Source organism: Salmo trutta, chromosome 9 (assembly GCF_901001165.1).
Source record: "Salmo trutta chromosome 9, fSalTru1.1, whole genome shotgun sequence".
Lineage (NCBI taxonomy): Eukaryota > Metazoa > Chordata > Actinopteri > Salmoniformes > Salmonidae > Salmo > Salmo trutta.
This window is the reverse complement of record NC_042965.1, coordinates 45,794,701-45,812,958: the sequence shown is the minus strand read 5'-3', so window position 1 is coordinate 45,812,958 and position 18,258 is coordinate 45,794,701. Positions and strand designations below refer to the sequence as shown.

The 18,258-nt window shown below is 43.8% G+C and overlaps 1 protein-coding gene across 1 annotated transcript in view; it reads left to right on the top strand.

The window, feature by feature from the left end:
* Positions 1 to 706: 706 nt before the first annotated feature.
* The window catches only part of golph3a (golgi phosphoprotein 3a), a 42,797-nt gene continuing 25,245 nt past the window's right edge, over positions 707 to 18,258 (top strand). The window contains exon 1 of the mRNA XM_029763848.1: positions 707 to 1,200. Coding sequence (XP_029619708.1) covers positions 985 to 1,200 — 216 coding nt within the window. The 5' untranslated portion in view covers positions 707 to 984. The remainder of the gene's footprint in view (positions 1,201 to 18,258) is intronic.

Here is an 18,258-nt window from a genome sequence, read left to right as displayed (position 1 = left end):
AGATGTCGTGGTGGCAGCTGCAGAGAAGTATTTGGGTATTCCAGATTTGACTCCAGAAGAGTGACAGGGTGTGTAGAGTGGTGGCATCCCATATGACAAGGCTGTTAGCATGGGCAGGAACAGATAGGGTCAATAGCGGAATGAGGTGGTGGGTTTTAATCGAGTGTAAGTTGAAACTGCAGAGAAGTACCTGGGTGTATGAGATTTTACTGCAGAAGAGTTAATGGGGTGGTGATTTTTTTATGAAATAGTGTTATATAGGTGTAGGCCTAGTGGGTGGTGCAATTAATTATTTTAGGAACAGGAATAATGAAGAGAATTTAAATGGAGGTAGGCCGTGACTGGCCTCTCACTTTAGCACAGTAGTTGGCAGTGTATGCACCCTTTAGTTGGATGCGATCTGGCCAACCCAATCACGAAAAAGAGATCATAGCTTTCACCTAATCAGTCTGTCATGGAAAGAGCAAGTGTTCCTAATGTTTTGTACACTCAGTGTATTGCCCCCCTCAATATATATGTTGCGCTAGGCCGGGAGGCATACCTGTAAGTTAACCTAGGGGCATCATCATACCCTGAAAAGCGTTCAAATATTTGACTTTTATTTCATCATAAAATTAGCACTTTTGGAAAGAAAGTCACCCAAAATGAGAATCGGTCACCTTGTTATTGACATGTACTTTTCTCCTCCCCTGTCTTTTTACCTGTGGGACGCGCCAACAAGCTCAACTCAAGCGCCACATCCACTGCTCTCGTCATCGCTCACCGCCATATTGGATAAACTACCAGTGGACGGGGGAAGAGTAGAAACACTGTGCTATAGTTGTCATTACCAGAGATTTCAAAAAGAAATAAAAAATAATCATAATAATTAGAGTCAGTAGCTGTATGTATCGGGCAAATTTAAAGTGGTGTTAAAAAAAATATATAATAATAATAAATCACGGCCGGGTAAGTGCTGAGTGGTTTTCGTCGGAACTTGTAGACATGACTTCTTCCCTGACACAGCGGAGCTCTGGCCTAGTGCAGAGACGGACCGAGGCCTCCCGTACGGCTGCCGCCGACAAGGACAGAGGATCCGGGGATGAAGACTTCGAGCCCCGCCGCGGGGAAGAACAACATGAACAAGACACCGGTGACTCCAAAGAAACTCGACTCACGTTAATGGAAGAAGTATTACTCTTGGGATTGAAGGATCGCGAGGTATTCATTATTATAATGTATTTATTTTTGTAACTAAAACCCATATTTAGCTGGTTAGGTAACGTTATTTCAAAGACGTCAAAATAACATTGTACTAACAGGCGATAGTTAACGTTAACTAGTTACATTTTGTCAACATAATTATTGCTAGCTAGTTAAACTGCACAGCTAACTACTTACCTATTTAGTTAGGTTTACATTGACATGCTGGCTACATTGACAAGGTTTAAACTAGGTAGTTTAGTGCCAAAAAAGAGACCTTGATGATCAAGGTTTTGGAAGCATAAGGACATTTCATAATATCAGCGATAAAAATTGTAAAAAACAACCCTAGATGTTAACTTGATACCTTTTTTTTAAGATACACACGGCGAGGCTTAATTGTACCACTCCTCCACGTAAGGTACAGCAATAAGGCCATGTAATTACCCCCCCAAAAATTGGGCGGCATCCTAAACAAACTACTATTGTTTCTATAAACGTTTTCAACAGCTTCGAGCGTCGTTATAAAACACACATGGCTGCTGTCACAATCAATAACTTATTATTTACATGATACTTATTCTGTTACTCGACCTGCTGACATTGACAGTGAATATAGTAAAGCTGTCGCGCCATATCTACGTCACGGTTTGTTTACCCCCCTTAGCTTTTTTTGTTGTTATTGCCAGTAAACATGAAGTTAGCTGGTTGGCTAGCGAGAGAAATTAATCTCGGATCTAATTCACTAGTCTTAGATATGTCTCGTTACTACTTCCAGTCTTTTCGCTAAGCCTTGAATATTTTAGGTATTTAGAAAAGTTGATTTGTTGTTGTTGTTTGCTTGCATATATATGTGTGTGTATATATGTGTGTGTATGTGTCCTTACAACTTCCTGGAGACCAGCTGTGCAGACAACCCTACCGAATGGCCTAAAGTAGCCCATGGTGATATCTACACCTACATAGTGTAATCTCCGGGTTTGCATAAATATCCAAATGCAGGAGAATATTACAGCTGTTATTTAGACGGCTACATCTCACTAGTCCTTACTACAAGCTAACTAGCAAGCTTTATGCAATACACATAGCTAGTTAGATACAAACAAGTGCTTGCCACTTAGTGGTGATGGAAGTGCTTCGAACACACAATGTATCGTGCAACCGGAGCCCAAAGCTTATCAGCATCATCGCTTAATAGCCTGAAATTATGAGGTTCTTCTAACCGGGTCCTTGGGCAGTTGATGAGGTTCTAACCGGGTCCTTGGGCAGTTGAGGAGGTTCTGCTAACCGGGTCCTTGGGCAGTTGAGGAGGTTCTTCTAACTGGGTCCTTGGGCAGTTGAGGAGGTTCTGCTAACCGGGTCCTTGGGCAGTTGATGAGGTTCTAACCGGGTCCTTGGGCAGTTGATGATGTTCTAACCGGGTCCTTGGGCAGTTGATGATGTTCTAACCGGGTCCTTGGGCAGTTGATGAGGTTCTAACCGGGTCCTTGGGCAGTTGAGGAGGTTCTAACTGGGTCCTTGGGCAGTTGAGGAGGTTCTTCTAACCGGATCCTTGGGCAGTTGAGGAGGTTCTTCTAACCGGGTCCTTGGGCAGTTGAGGAGGTTCTTCTAACCGGGTCCTTGGACAGTTGATGAGTTTCTGCTAACTGGGTCCTTGGACAGTTGATGAGGTTCTAACCGGGTCCTTGGGCAGTTGAGGAGGTTCTGCTAACCGGGTCCTTGGGCAGTTGATGAGGTTCTTCTTAGGGCTGGCTCTGACTACATGTGGGGGTATGGATATGCAGACCCGTGAGCCCCCCATGATGGCTTCAGATTTATTTATTTTTGGCCCCCACCCCCATCCAAGTTGCTCACCTTGCTCTGATTGGAATGCTTGTTTTCCGGTCTCATGTTGTCATTGTTTTAGTCAGGATATGTTTCTCAGTACTTCCGAGTTTCCATGGCTTCTAAAGTCCGGGTCTAAGAAATACTTTCAGTGGAGATTCTCCATTGAGCATATATTTTAGTCCTGGACTTGGCTTAATTTGTGTCCTGGAAATGCTTCAGGTTTGATGCTCTTGGTATGAGATTCACTGGAGCGAAAGTATTTCCATCTGAATATATATAAATCCAGAATGTGGTAGAAATGAGTGACATCTCTCACTGTAACTAGCTGAGGCGGCTCTGCTGTGAAAGAAAAGTGTCGTAATGCATATTTCAGAGTTCAACAACCCTCCCCCATGCTGTGCTGAACTCAGTCCTATACCAGGAAACATGTCTTATTCAGCAACTATCATATGATTGTGTCTCCTGATTGCAGCTGAGCCCACACACTGCAGTAGAGCACAGTAAAGACTTGAACCAGAGGCTCAATGCATTGAGAGGTGACAGTCGATTGCCAACAGCTTTGGATGCAGGTCTCATCCCACCAGTGAAGTACTGGTGTGGTGCGACTCTTGTTTCCTTAACTAGGTGTGTTGAGCTGAACACAGCCCACTAGTCTAACAGGCAGCACGAGATGAACACAGCCCACTAGTCTAACAGGCAGCACGAGATGAACACAGCCCACTAGTCTAACAGGCAGCACGAGATGAACACAGCCCACTAGTCTAGCAGGCAGCATGAGATGAACACAGCCCACTAGTCTAACAGGCAGCACGAGATGAACACAGCCCACTAGTCTAACAGGCAGCACGAGATGAACACAGCCCACTAGTCTAGCAGGCAGCACGAGATGAACACAGCCCACTAGTCTAACAGGCAGCACGAGATGAACACAGCCCACTAGTCTAACAGGCAGCATGAGATGAACACAGCCCACTAGTCTAACAGGCAGCACGAGATGAACACAGCCCACTAGTCTAGCAGGCAGCACGAGATGAACACAGCCCACTAGTCTAACAGGCAGCACGAGATGAACACAGCCCACTAGTCTAACAGGCAGCACGAGATGAACACAGCCCACTAGTCTAGCAGGCAGCACGAGATGAACACAGCCCACTAGTCTAACAGGCAGCACGAGATGAACACAGCCCACTAGTCTAGCAGGCAGCACGAGATGAACACAGCCCACTAGTCTAACAGGCAGCACGAGATGAACACAGCCCACTAGTCTAGCAGGCAGCACGAGATGAACACAGCCCACTAGTCTAGCAGGCAGCACGAGATGAACACAGCCCACTAGTCTTAACAGGCAGCATGAGATGAACACAGCCCACTTGTCTATCAGGGAGCACGAGATGAACACAGCCCACTAGTCTAGCAGGCAGCATGAGATGAATACAGCCCACTAGTCTAGCAGGCAGCACGAGATGAACACAGCCCACTAGTCTAGCAGGCAGCATGAGATGAACACAGCCCACTAGTCTAACAGGCAGCACGAGATGAACACAGCCCACTAGTCTAGCAGGCAGCACGAGATGAACACAGCCCACTAGTCTAACAGGCAGCACGAGATGAACACAGCCCACTAGTCTAGCAGGCAGCACGAGATGAACACAGCCCACTAGTCTAACAGGCAGCACGAGATGAACACAGCCCACTAGTCTAACAGGCAGCACGAGATGAACACAGCCCACTAGTCTAACAGGCAGCACGAGATGAACACAGCCCACTAGTCTAGCAGGCAGCATGAGATGAACACAGCCCACTAGTCTAACAGGCAGCACGAGATGAACACAGCCCACTAGTCTAACAGGCAGCACGAGATGAACACAGCCCACTAGTCTAGCAGGCAGCACGAGATGAACACAGCCCACTAGTCTAGCAGGCAGCATGAGATGAACACAGCCCACTAGTCTAGCAGGCAGCATGAGATGAACACAGCCCACTAGTCTAGCAGGCAGCATGAGATGAACACAGCCCACTTGTCTATCAGGGAGCATGAGATGAACACAGCCCACTAGTCTAGCAGGCAGCATGAGATGAACACAGCCCACTAGTCTAGCAGGCAGCATGAGATGAACACAGCCCACTAGTCTAACAGGCAGCACGAGATGAACACAGCCCACAAGTCTAACAGGCAGCACGAGATGAACACAGCCCACTAGTCTAGCAGGCAGCACGAGATGAACACAGCCCACTAGTCTAACAGGCAGCACGAGATGAACACAGCCCACTAGTCTAACAGGCAGCACGAGATGAACACAGCCCACTAGTCTAACAGGCAGCACGAGATGAACACAGCCCACTAGTCTAGCAGGCAGCACGAGATGAACACAGCCCACTAGTCTAACAGGCAGCACGAGATGAACACAGCCCACTAGTCTAACAGGCAGCACGAGATGAACACAGCCCACTAGTCTAGCAGGCAGCACGAGATGAACACAGCCCACTAGTCTAACAGGCAGCACGAGATGAACACAGCCCACTAGTCTAGCAGGCAGCACGAGATGAACACAGCCCACTAGTCTAACAGGCAGCACGAGATGAACACAGCCCACTAGTCTAACAGGCAGCACGAGATGAACACAGCCCACTAGTCTAACAGGCAGCACGAGATGAACACAGCCCACTAGTCTAACAGGCAGCACGAGATGAACACAGCCCACTAGTCTAGCAGGCAGCAGGAGATGAACACAGCCCACTAGTCTAACAGGCAGCACGAGATGAACACAGCCCACTAGTCTAACAGGCAGCACGAGATGAACACAGCCCACTAGTCTAGCAGGCAGCACGAGATGAACACAGCCCACTAGTCTAGCAGGCAGCACGAGATGAACACAGCCCACTAGTCTAGCAGGCAGCACGAGATGAACACAGCCCACTAGTCTAGCAGGCAGCATGAGATGAACACAGCCCACTTGTCTATCAGGGAGCATGAGATGAACACAGCCCACTAGTCTAGCAGGCAGCATGAGATGAACACAGCCCACTTGTCTATCAGGCAGCATGAGATGAACACAGCCCACTAGTCTAGCAGGCAGCACGAGATGAACACAGCCCACTAGTCTAGCAGGCAGCACGAGATGAACACAGCCCACTAGTCTAGCAGGCAGCATGAGATGAACACAGCCCACTAGTCTAGCAGGCAGCATGAGATGAACACAGCCCACTAGTCTAGCAGGCAGCATGAGATGAACACAGCCCACTAGTCTAGCAGGCAGCATGAGATGAACACAGCCCACTAGTCTAGCAGGCAGCATGAGATGAACACAGCCCACTTGTCTATCAGGGAGCATGAGATGAACACAGCCCACTAGTCTAGCAGGCAGCATGAGATGAACACAGCCCACTTGTCTATCAGGCAGCATGAGATGAACACAGCCCACTAGTCTAGCAGGCAGCACGAGATGAACACAGCCCACTAGTCTAGCAGGCAGCACGAGATGAACACAGCCCACTAGTCTAGCAGGCAGCACGAGATGAACACAGCCCACTAGTCTAGCAGGCAGCACGAGATGAACACAGCCCACTAGTCTAGCAGGCAGCATGAGATGAACACAGCCCACTAGTCTAGCAGGCAGCATGAGATGAACACAGCCCACTAGTCTAGCAGGCAGCACGAGATGAACACAGCCCACTAGTCTTAACAGGCAGCATGAGATGAACACAGCCCACTAGTCTAGCAGGGGTTTCCAAACCTTTTCACTCAGCCCCCCCCCCCCCCCCCCCCCCTTCCGGCATTGGAGAACATTACAACAAAATGTATGGGCTACAAAACGTTATCCAATATGGGCTCGTTGATCTGGACATATCTCACGTGTTTTAAATAGCTTTAGGGTCTGCAATGACTGAGATGACCAGAGGAACTGATAATGTATTACCTCATTTCCAAATGGCACCTTGTGCATTCTACTATTTACAACTTACAAGAGTTAAGTTGAAAGCTGGACTGAGTTCCTTTAAATGGCTGCATTTTTAAAGGGCCTCATTCAGCAGTGTGCTGAGTAGTACTTAGTGTAGTACAGCTCTTTGCTCTGATCAACTCCATAGCCCTCTCTCCTTACTCCATTCAGACCTTACCCCTCCTCCCTCTGAATTATCCAGTCCCCTACACAGAGGGAAGGGAATGGTAACCAGCTGTCTTGCTGGGTAAGCTGGTGGCGGTGTAGCCCATCTTGTTTTTCTTAATGACAGAGTAGTCTTAGTTTTAGATCTTAGATGTTGATGCAGGGTTTCCCCCTGAGTTCCACCCCAAGCCCATTGGGTTCCCTAGTTTGATGTTGAATTGAAACCATGTGGCTGTCGGGGGAAACAAGCAGAAATCATCAGTAAATCTACGGTATGTAGAATCATTCTCCTGGTTTCAGACAGGATAGCATCTTCTGTGATATGGATATGGGTATGAGGCCTGTTGAACCAGTTAATGGCATAGCGCTGAAGGACTTCTCAGACAGGATAGCTGGCGTTTCCCTCAAGCAGAGATCTGATGACAGTAAACCAAAACTCGTTTGGCTCCTAAAACAGGGTTGGACTGTATTCAGATGTTTCATATAGTCATACCGTTCTTCTCTGATCCTGAGATTTACGGTATTACCGGTTTATTACACAAAGGGGGGGGCACCTGACAATGTCCGTCGATTTAATGCATAATAGAAGATGTGTTTAATGTATTACATTAAACATAACAGTTGTATCGTTAGCTGTGCAGTTTGCAGTGTGCCGTTTACATACCCTACATTACTCATCTCATATGTATATACTGTACTCTATACCATCTGCTGCATCTTGCCTATGCCGTTCGGCCATCGCTCATTCATATATTTATATGTACATATTCTTATTCATTCCTTTACACTTGTGTGTGTATAAGGTAGTTGTTGTGAAATTGTTAGGTTATATTACTCGTTAGATATTACTGCACGGTCGGAATTAGAAGCACAAGCATTTCGCTACACTCTCATTAACATCTGTTAACCATGTCTATGTGACAAATAAAATTTGATTTGATTTCTAGATGCTGAGAAGGTTTTTGACAGGCTTGAATGGCAGTACGTGGAGAAATTTGGTTTGGGAAAGAATGTTGTCGATATGGTTTGTGTGTTTTATATGCTAACCCTGTTGCTATGGCGTCTAGTGACGCCATACTCTCAGAGGTCCGTCCCCTTTTTCTTTGGGGATGTAGGCGAGGCGGCGACCTTTCCCCAACGTTATTCATTCTGTCGCTAGAACCTTTTATCCCAACGTCTGAGACAGAATGGAATTTCTTCTCCTATACTGATTAAATCATCCAATCATATCATGTCACTATATGTGGATGATATCCCCGTATCTATCCAGAATTCAATCCCATCTTTATTATGTACATTTGAAGAATTCAAATTGCTGTCCGGGTATTAGGTAAATTGTACAAAATAATCGTCCCAAAACAGTTTAACTTCCCTCAACAATTTCTATGAAAACGCAGTTCACTTATTTGGGTATTAGTATACAAACATCTCTTCATGGTCTGGTGAAGTTTACTAGGAGGTTGGAACAAGATTTAAACATTTGGCCGCATGGTTTCAGCCTACTTCCTTACAAACTAGGGACGCTTCCATAAAAGATGAATGTGTTGCCTTTTGTATTTGTTTCCTGAGCATCATGATCCCACTCTCTCCACCAGTAAGCTATTGGGGAATGATTGATTAACGTATACATAAATGTCTTTTGGAATTGCGAACATCCAAAGATCACGTTTGAGGTGTTACAATGACAGAAGTGTAATGGTGGACGTATCAAATGTTAGTATTTATCAGCAGTTTTTCCAGTCACTCCGGCTTAGATCGGTTTGGTCAGTCTACATCTGTCTCTTAGCACTATTGAGGAAGAACTTGTTTCCTGTTTGACTGCAGGATGTTATTTTCTGGTATATCTAATAAGAAATGTATTGTATTTTGATCTTATTATTTCTAATACAATAGAGAATTTTAGGAAGGTTGAGAAGTGTGTAGGCTGTAACTGGAAATGGCGTCTCTGTGGCATAGCAAGGCTGTTACTTCAGGAAATGACGTCTCCGTACCTCTCTGTGGCATAGCAAGGCTGTTACTTCAGGAAATGACGTCTCCGTACCTCTCTGTGGCATAGCAAGGCTGTTACTTCAGGAAATGACGTCTCCGTACCTCTCTGTGGCATAGCAAGGCTGTTACTTCAGGAAATGACGTCTCCGTACCTCTCTGTGGCATAGCAAGGCTGTTACTTCAGGAAATGACATCTCCGTACCTCTCTGTGGCATAGCAAGGCTGTTACTTCAGGAAATGACATCTTCGTACCTCTTTGTGGCATAGCACGGCTGTTACTTCAGGAAATGACGTCTCCGTACCTCTCTGTGGCATAGCAAGGCTCTTACTTCAGGAAATGACATCTTCATACCTCTTTGTGGCATAGCACGGCTGTTACTGCAGGTAATAAAGCTTTTGAGTCTAGAGCCTGGTTTGCAAAATGGGTCAATCTAGGAGATATATTCAACTCAAAGGGTCTCCTTGGTTTCCAGGAACAGTTTTTTTGATTTTGATTTGCCAGGGTCTTCATTCTTTCTGTATCTTAGACTATGGGGTCCCATGGGGTACAAGTTTGAGAAGGCACCCGGTGACGAAGTGTATTTTTACATGCCAGAGGTTTTGTCTCTGCTATTTACTCTCATCTTCAACTATTAAAGCAGAAAAATCTTTTTAACTTCTTCGGGGTATCCCCCCCTTCTTCTCAATTTCCGCCTAAAGACATACCCTAATCTAACTGCCTGTAGCTCAGGCCCAGAAGCAAGGATATGCATATTCTTGGTACCATTTGAATGGAAACACTTTGAAGTTTGTGGAAATGTGAATTGAATGTAGGCGAATATAACACATTAGATCTGGTAAAAGATAATACAAGGAAATAAACATACCTTTTCTGTTTTTTATTTTTTTATTCTTCAAATGAACAAGAACAGCCAAACATACAGATAGGATGCTGGGGATGATTTGAATGAAGAACATAAGATGGCAACAATAGCTGAGCAAAGTTTTAGACAGATAACTTAAAAAATGAGCGAGCTACATGACATTGAGCATGATGTCACCCAGGTGTCCCACACAAATGTACCCAAGTGGCCGAATTGGTACAGTGATACATTTTGAAGGAAAGAACTATATAAAAAATACATAAATGCTATTCTAACACACCCCCCCAAAATATATATATATTAAAATCAAAAATAACAAGGGTAACTATTTACACATTTTCTATTTACAATATTGTGAAGACCCTCAGTCCTCTACGCAATATTGTGCTGCTTGTGCCATGGCCCATAGCAGTCTCTTTCTGCTGTAAAGCAGAGGCTTACTGAGCAGGTGATGGGGCATTTCCTGTGACAAAGGGCACAACGACGCCTCCCCACTGTGCCCTTTTTGCCCTGAGGCACATTCATGCCTGCAGAGATGAATCTGGGCAGGTGAACACCACTGGTTGAAGGAGTAGAAGGGACAGAGGTAGAGGGGACAGAAGGTGCTGCAGTGGACTTGCTGTAGCAAGCAAGCTCCCGGATGAGCAGCTCTCTGAAGGCTAGCTGTGAGATGGGGGGGGCTGTCCACAGCTCTTAGCCATTTCCTTCTGGAGGATGAAGGAATTCACCACAGCAATGTCAATGAAAATGATAGAAAAATGTCTTGTACCATTTCATTGTCTTGTGGAGAACATTGTAGTAACCTAAAGACACAGACAGACACAGATTCTATATAGAGTAGGGAACCCAATCACTATGGGGAGGTGCTGTTCCATTCCATGCTTAGATAAAATACATGTAAAAAATATCTAATATACACAGACACAGACCGACACCCACCCACAATGTAGAGCCATGTGTACTTCTCACATTTCATTACTGATTATATATTTCTATATGTCAAATAAAAAATATCTCAAATAACTCAAATGAATAATATTTGATATTATTAATTTCAAACAACGGCATGAGAGGTACTTACCAGTCCAAAATTACATCCTCTCCATGCAAAAACATTTCTTCAAATTGAGAGTCCAAACTTGTCTCACAATCTGACTCATCTTCAAGTAACTCAGTGTCACTTTCTCTATCAATTTCGTCAACAATATCGTGTAGATCTGTATAACTGGACTTTGCCTTTGATTTTTCCAGATTTACTCGCCATAATTCTTTCGATAAAATAGCGGAAGATGATCTCGACTCAATACTGCTACGCGCAAACAATGTGGCTCCTTCAGGTAGAAATTTCAATGGCGAATGGCTGTGTTACGCTCGACTTTCGTTCAAGAGCTGGTCTTTCCGGATATAACCATTTAGATATTGCCGTTTACCTCAGCTCATTGGCTATCTACCAAGCTAGATTTCAAGGCGATCAGTGGTCATTGAGCCGTAATACAGTCAATCAACGAAGCACGGGTCATATCATTGGCGCACAATGAGGTCATTGTTTGGTGTGTTCAAATCAGTTCCTTTCGGTCAATACGTCCCGCAAAAAGAACCATCAAGTATGGTTGTGTTACTAACAAACAGAGGATTGCAATGAAACCAACCATGACTGGATAAACGTAAGGTTATTGTGAGTAATTACATCTAATGTTTCGTCGAAAGTTTAAGGAGACGGAATTCATGACACAAGCCGTTTACAAAATGTTTTGTGTTATCCTATAAAAATAGATTTTATCGAACAAAACTACCATTTATTGTGAAGATTGGGCCTTTTTGTATCGCCAAAAGAAGAAGATCTTCAAAGGTAATTGATTATTTTATTGCTATTTCTGACTTTCGTGACGCTAATGCTTGGTTGGAAAATGCTAGTAATGCTTGTGTGTGCGGGGCGCTGTCCTCAGATTATAGCATGGTATGCTTTCACCGTAAAGCCTTTTTGAAATCTGACACGGCGGTTGGATTAACAAGAATTTAAGCTTTTAAATTATGTAAGATACATGTATTTACAAGAATGTTTAATATTACGAAAAGGTGTATTTACAATTTCTGCGCTCTGCGATTTCAACGGATGTTAGCCAGGTGGGATGCTAACGTACCACCTAGCCTAGAGAGGTTAATGGTTAACCTCTCTGGGGTATGTGGGACGGTGGCGTCCCACTCGACAACAGCCAGTGAAATTGCAGGGCGCCAAATTCAAAACAACAGAAATCTCATAATAAAAATTCCTCAAACATACAAGTATTATACACCATTTTAAAGATAAACATCTTGTTAATCCAACCACAGTGTCCGATTTCAAAAATGACACTCATAGGACTTAATGTTACACAATACATGTATGTTTTGTTTGATAAAGTTCATATTTATATCCAAAAATCTCAGTTTACATTGGCGCGTTATGTTCAGTAATGTTTTGCCTCTAAAAAACATCCGGTGATTTTGCAGAGAGCCACATCAATTTACAGAAATACTCATCATAAACTTTGATGAAAGATACAAGTGTTATGCATAGGATTATAGATACACTTCTCCTTAATGCAACTGCTGTGTCAGATTTCAAAAAAGATTTACGGTGAAAGCACACCATGCGATAATCTGAGTACAGCGCTCAGCCACCAAAACAAGCCATACAGATACCCGCCATGTTGTGGAGTCAACAAAAGTCAGAAATAGTGTTATAAATATTCACTTACCTTTGATCTTCATCGGAATGCACTCCCAGGAATCCCAGTTCCACAGTAAATGTTTGTTTTGTTCGATAAAGTTAATCTTTATGTCCAAATACCTCCATTTTGTTCGCGCGTTAGGTTCACTATTCCAAATGCACAAGGTGCGCGCACTAAGTCCAGACGAAAAGTCAGAAAAGTTCTATTACAGTTTGTAGAAACATGTCAAACGATGTATAGAATCAATCTTTAGGATGTTTTTATCATAAATCTTCAATAATATTCCAACCGGACAATTCCTTTGTCTTTAGAATTAAAAGGGAACCCAGCTCGCTCTCACGGCTGCCCGCGCGACTTAGCTCATGGCTTTCAGCCAGACACCTGGTTCAAACAGCTCTTACTCTCTCCCCCTTCACAGTAGAAGCATGAAACAACGTTCTAAAGACTGTTGACATCTAGTGGAAGCCTTAGGAAGTGCAATATGACCCCACAGACACTGTATATTGGATAGGCAATCACTTGAAAAACTACAAACCTCAGATTTCACACTTCCTGGTTGGATTTTTCTCAGGTTTTCGCCTGCCATATGAGTTCTGTTATACTCAGACATCATTCAAATGGTTTTAGAAACTTCAGACTGTTTTCTATCCAAATCTACTAATAATATGCATATCCTAGCTTCTGGGCCTGAGTAGCAGGCAGTTTACTCTGGGCACGCTTTTCATCCGGACGTGAAAATACTGCCCCCTACCCCAAAGAAGTTAAAGCATGGGTAAAGGATTTGCCTGTCGATGAGGATATTGTCTGGGAGAAATATATTTCACTCAAGGAACCCAAACCATCAGTTAACTCATTTAAAACTTTAAAGTTTGCTACTCTTGCCAATGAAAAAGTCATTAAAGTAGTTGGCAATATCAGTGGGTTTTGTGATGAATGAGCCATCTGGTTCAATGAATGATGGAGCGGAGTTTGCCGTTTTTTCATGTCATTTAAAGCTTTTTACTATCATTCTTTGTCATTTTATCTGTTTCATAGTGTAGTTTCTTGTTTTTATTCAGTTTAGTCACATGATTTCTCAATTTTCAGTACTTTTGCCAATCAGTTGGGCTGCCAGACCAATTTGACATTTATTTTGCCTCATCCCTCTCAACCATACGATCTTTCAGTTCCTCATCATTCCTCATGGGGATTTAACAGTTTTAGTCATTTTCTTAATGGGTGCTTATTAGTAACTGGAATAAGCATTTTCATCAATGTGTCAAGTGCAGCGTCTAGTTTCTCCTCATTACACACTACGGAACAACAAATATTCTTTACATCATCAACATAAGAATCACTACAAAACTTCTTGTATGACCTCTTGTACACTATATTAGGCCCAGCCTTTGGAACTTTGGTTTTCCTAGATATGGCTACTATATTGTTATCACTACATCTGATGGATATGGACACTGCTTTCAAGCACATTTCTGCAGCATTAGTAAAGATGTGATCAATACATGTTGATGATTTCATTCCTGTGCTGTTTGTAACTACCCTGATATGTTGACTGATAACCTGAACCAGGTTGCAGGAACTAGTTACAGTTTAAAGCTTTTTCTTGAGTGGGCAGCCTGTTGAAAGCCAGTCAATATTTAAATCACCCAGAAAATATACCTCTCTGTTGATATCACATACATTATCAAGCATTTCACACATGTTATCCAGATAGTGATTGTTAGCACTTGGTGGTCTATAGCAGCTTCCCACCAGAATGGGCTTTAGGTGAGGCAGATGAACCTGTAGCCATATTACTTCAACAGTATTTAACATGAGATCCTCTCTAAGCTTTACAGGAAGGTGGTTCTGAATATAAATGGCCACACCTCCACCTTTGGCATTTCTGTCTTTTCTGTAGATCTTATAACCATGTATTGCTGCCGCTGTATCATCAAAGATATTATCTAAGTGAGTTTCAGAGATTGTCAGAATATGAATGTCATCTGTTATTAGCAAAATATTGATTTCATGAACCTTATTTCTTAAGTTACATATGTTAATGTGGGCTATTTTTAGCACTTTTCTGGGATGCTTGATTGTTTTTATTGCTTTACTGAGAAGCTTAGCAGAGGTATACATTCTCAGGTTATTTATGTTAGTGCAGGGTGAGCTGCACACAGTGGACTTCCTGCTAAGGCACACCGCCTCAATGCTAACAGTATAAATCTGGTTCATAGACGCATAATTACTGTATACAATAGCTGTAGGATCAGCAGAGGTATTCAGGGCAGTTAGAGGGACATAAATTAGGTTACTTACATTGTGTCTTCCAGCACCCCTGGTATAATGTACAACTCAGCGACACAATGGTAGGGATTAAATTGGGCTGGGCTTGGGTCATTGATAGAAGGCCAGCATCCCAGAGTCACCTCTTCACTGTTGACATTGAGGTTGGTGTTTTGTAGGTACTATTTAATAAAGCGGCCAGTTGAGGACTTGTGAGGCGTCTATTTCTCAAACTAGACACACTAATGTACTTGTCCTCTTGCTCAGTTGTGCACCGGGGCCTCCCACTCCTCTTTCTATTCTGGTTAGAGCCAGTTTGCACTGTTCTGTGAAGGGAGTAGTAAGCGATTTTCAGTTTCTTGGTAATTTCTTGCATGGAATAGCCTTCATTTCTCAGAACAAGAATAGACTTCTTTGTTTCTGGCCATTTTGAGCCTGTAATCTAACCCACAAATGCTGATGCTCCAGATACTCAACTAGTCTAAAGAAGGACAGTTTTATTGCTTCTTTAATCAGAACAACAGTTTTCAGCTGTGCAAACATAATAGCAAAAGGATTTTCTAATGATCAATTAGCCTTTTAAAATGATAAACTTGGATTAACTAACACAACGTGTCAATGGAACACAGGAGTGATGGTTGCTGATAATGGGCCTCTGTACGCCTATGTAGATATTCCATAAAAAAATCAGCCTTTCCCAGCTACAATAGTCATTTACAACATTAACAATGTCTACACTGAATTTTCAGATCAATTTGATGGTATTTTAATTGGCCAAAAAAGTGCTTTTCTTTAAAAAATAAGGACATTTCTAAGTGACCCCAAACTTTTGAATGTAAGTTGTTGTTGAGTAAAAATATAGAAATATAATATATAAAAATAAATAAATATCTATAGGGATAGCTGGGGGTGGGAGTAAAAAAAAAAAGGGGGGGGGGGGAATTTGAATGTCCCCCCCCTCAATTTCGATCTTGCAACTCCCCAGGTTCAACAGGTTCAGGTTCAACAGATTCCCAACAGGTTCAGGTTCAACAGATTCCCAACAGGTTCAACAGATTCCCAACAGGTTCAGGTTCAACAGATTCCCAACAGGTTCAGGTTCAACAGATTCCCAACAGGTTCAGGTTCAACAGATTCCCAACAGGTTCAGGTTCAACAGATCCCCAACAGGTTCAGGTTCAACAGATCCCCAACAGGTTCAGGTTCAACAGATCCCCAACAGGTTCAGGTTCAACAGATTCCCAACAGGTTCAGGTTCAACAGATCCCCAACAGGTTCAGGTTCAACAGATTCCCAACAGGTTCAGGTTCAAAAGATTCCCAACAGGTTCAGGTTCAACAGATTCCCAACAGGTTCAGGTTCAACAGGTTCACGTTCAACAGATCCCCAACAGGTTCAGGTTCAACAGGTTCAGGTTCAACAGATCCCCAACAGGTTCAGGTTCAACAGGTTCAGGTTCAACAGATCCCCAACAGGTTCAGGTTCAACAGATTCCCAACAGGTTCAGGTTCAACAGATCCCCAACAGGTTCAGGTTCAACAGATCCCCAACAGGTTCAGGTTCAACAGATTCCCAACAGGTTCAGGTTCAACAGATCCCCAACAGGTTCAGGTTCAACAGATCCCCAACAGGTTCAGGTTCAACAGGTTCAGGTTCAACAGATTCCCAACAGGTTCAGGTTCAGATTTCCAACAGGTTCAGGTTCAACAGGTTCAGGTTCAACAGATCCCCAACAGGTTCAGGTTCAACAGGTTCAGGTTCAACAGATCCCCAACAGGTTCAGGTTCAACAGGTTCAGGTTCAACAGATCCCCAACAGGTTCAGGTTCAACAGGTTCAGGTTCAACAGATCCCCAACAGGTTCAGAAGACGAATGTCGAGTCATGCGTCCTCCGAAACATGACCCGCCAAACCGCCCGTCTCAACACCCACTCCCTTAACCGGGTCTGTAGTGACGCCTCTTGCACTGTGATGCAGTGTCTTAAACTGCTGCGCCACTCGGGAGGCCCAGTGTAATGTTTTTTGATGATTTGTATTGCTCTTTTGACCCAATAAAAACAATTGTAAACAAAAATAACGGCCTATGGGTGTCTATTACCAGAATGCTAACAAAATTAGCACAAGTAATAGCGAATTTCCATAGAGGCTGTTAGCTAAATATGCTAATGAGCACAAAAAAAAAGCGAAGATAGGCAATCCATCTCATCATTGTGTATATATATATATATATAAACTCATCAAAAAAAGAAACGTCCTCTCACTGACAACTGCGTTTATTTTCAGCAACCTTTAACATGTGTAAATATTTGTATGAACAAAAGATTCAACAACTGAGACAAACTGAACAAGTTCCACAGACATGTGACTAACAGAAATGGAATAATGTGTCCCTGAACAAAGGGGGGGTCAAAATCAAAAGTAACAGTCAGTATCTGGTGTGGCCACCAGCTGCATTAAGTACTGCAGTGCATCTCCTCCTCATGGACTGCACCAGATTTGCCAATCCTTGCTGTGAGATGTTGCCCCACTCATCCACCAAGGCACCTGCATGTTCCCAGACATTTCTGGGGGGAATATCCCTAGCCCTCAGCCTCCGATCCAACAGGTCCCAGACGTGCTCAATGGGATTGAGATCCGGGCTCTTCGCTGGCCATGGCAGAACACTGACATTCCTGTCTTGCAGGAAATCACGCACAGAACGAGCAGTATGGCTGGTGGCATTGTCATGCTTCAGGGTCATGTCAGGATGAGCCTGCAGGAGGGTACCACACGAGGGAGGAGGATGTCTTCCCTGTAACGCATAGCGTTGAGATTGCCTGCTATGGCAACAAGCTCAGTCCGTTGATGCTGTGACACACCGCCCCAGACCATGACGGACCCTCCACCTCCAAATCGATCCCGCTCCAGAGTACAGGCCTCGGTGTAACGCTCATTCCTTCTACGATAAACGTGGATCTGACCATCACCCCTGGTGAGACAAAACCGCAACTCGTCAGTTAAGAGCACTTTTTGCCAGTCCTGTCTGGTCCAGCGACGGTGGGTTTGTGCCCATAGGCAACGTTGTTGCCGGTGATGTCTGGTGAGGACCTGCCTTACAACAGGCCTACAGGCCCTCAGTCCAGCCTCTCTCAGCCTATTGCGGACAGTCTGAGCACTGATGGAGTGATTGTGCATTCCTGGTGTAACTCGGGCAGTTGTTGTTGCCATCCTGTACCTGTCCCACAGGTGTGATGTTCAGATGTACTGATCCTGTTACACGTGGTCTTTTTTATTTTACCAGGTAAGTTGACTGAGTACACATTCTCATTTACAGCAATGA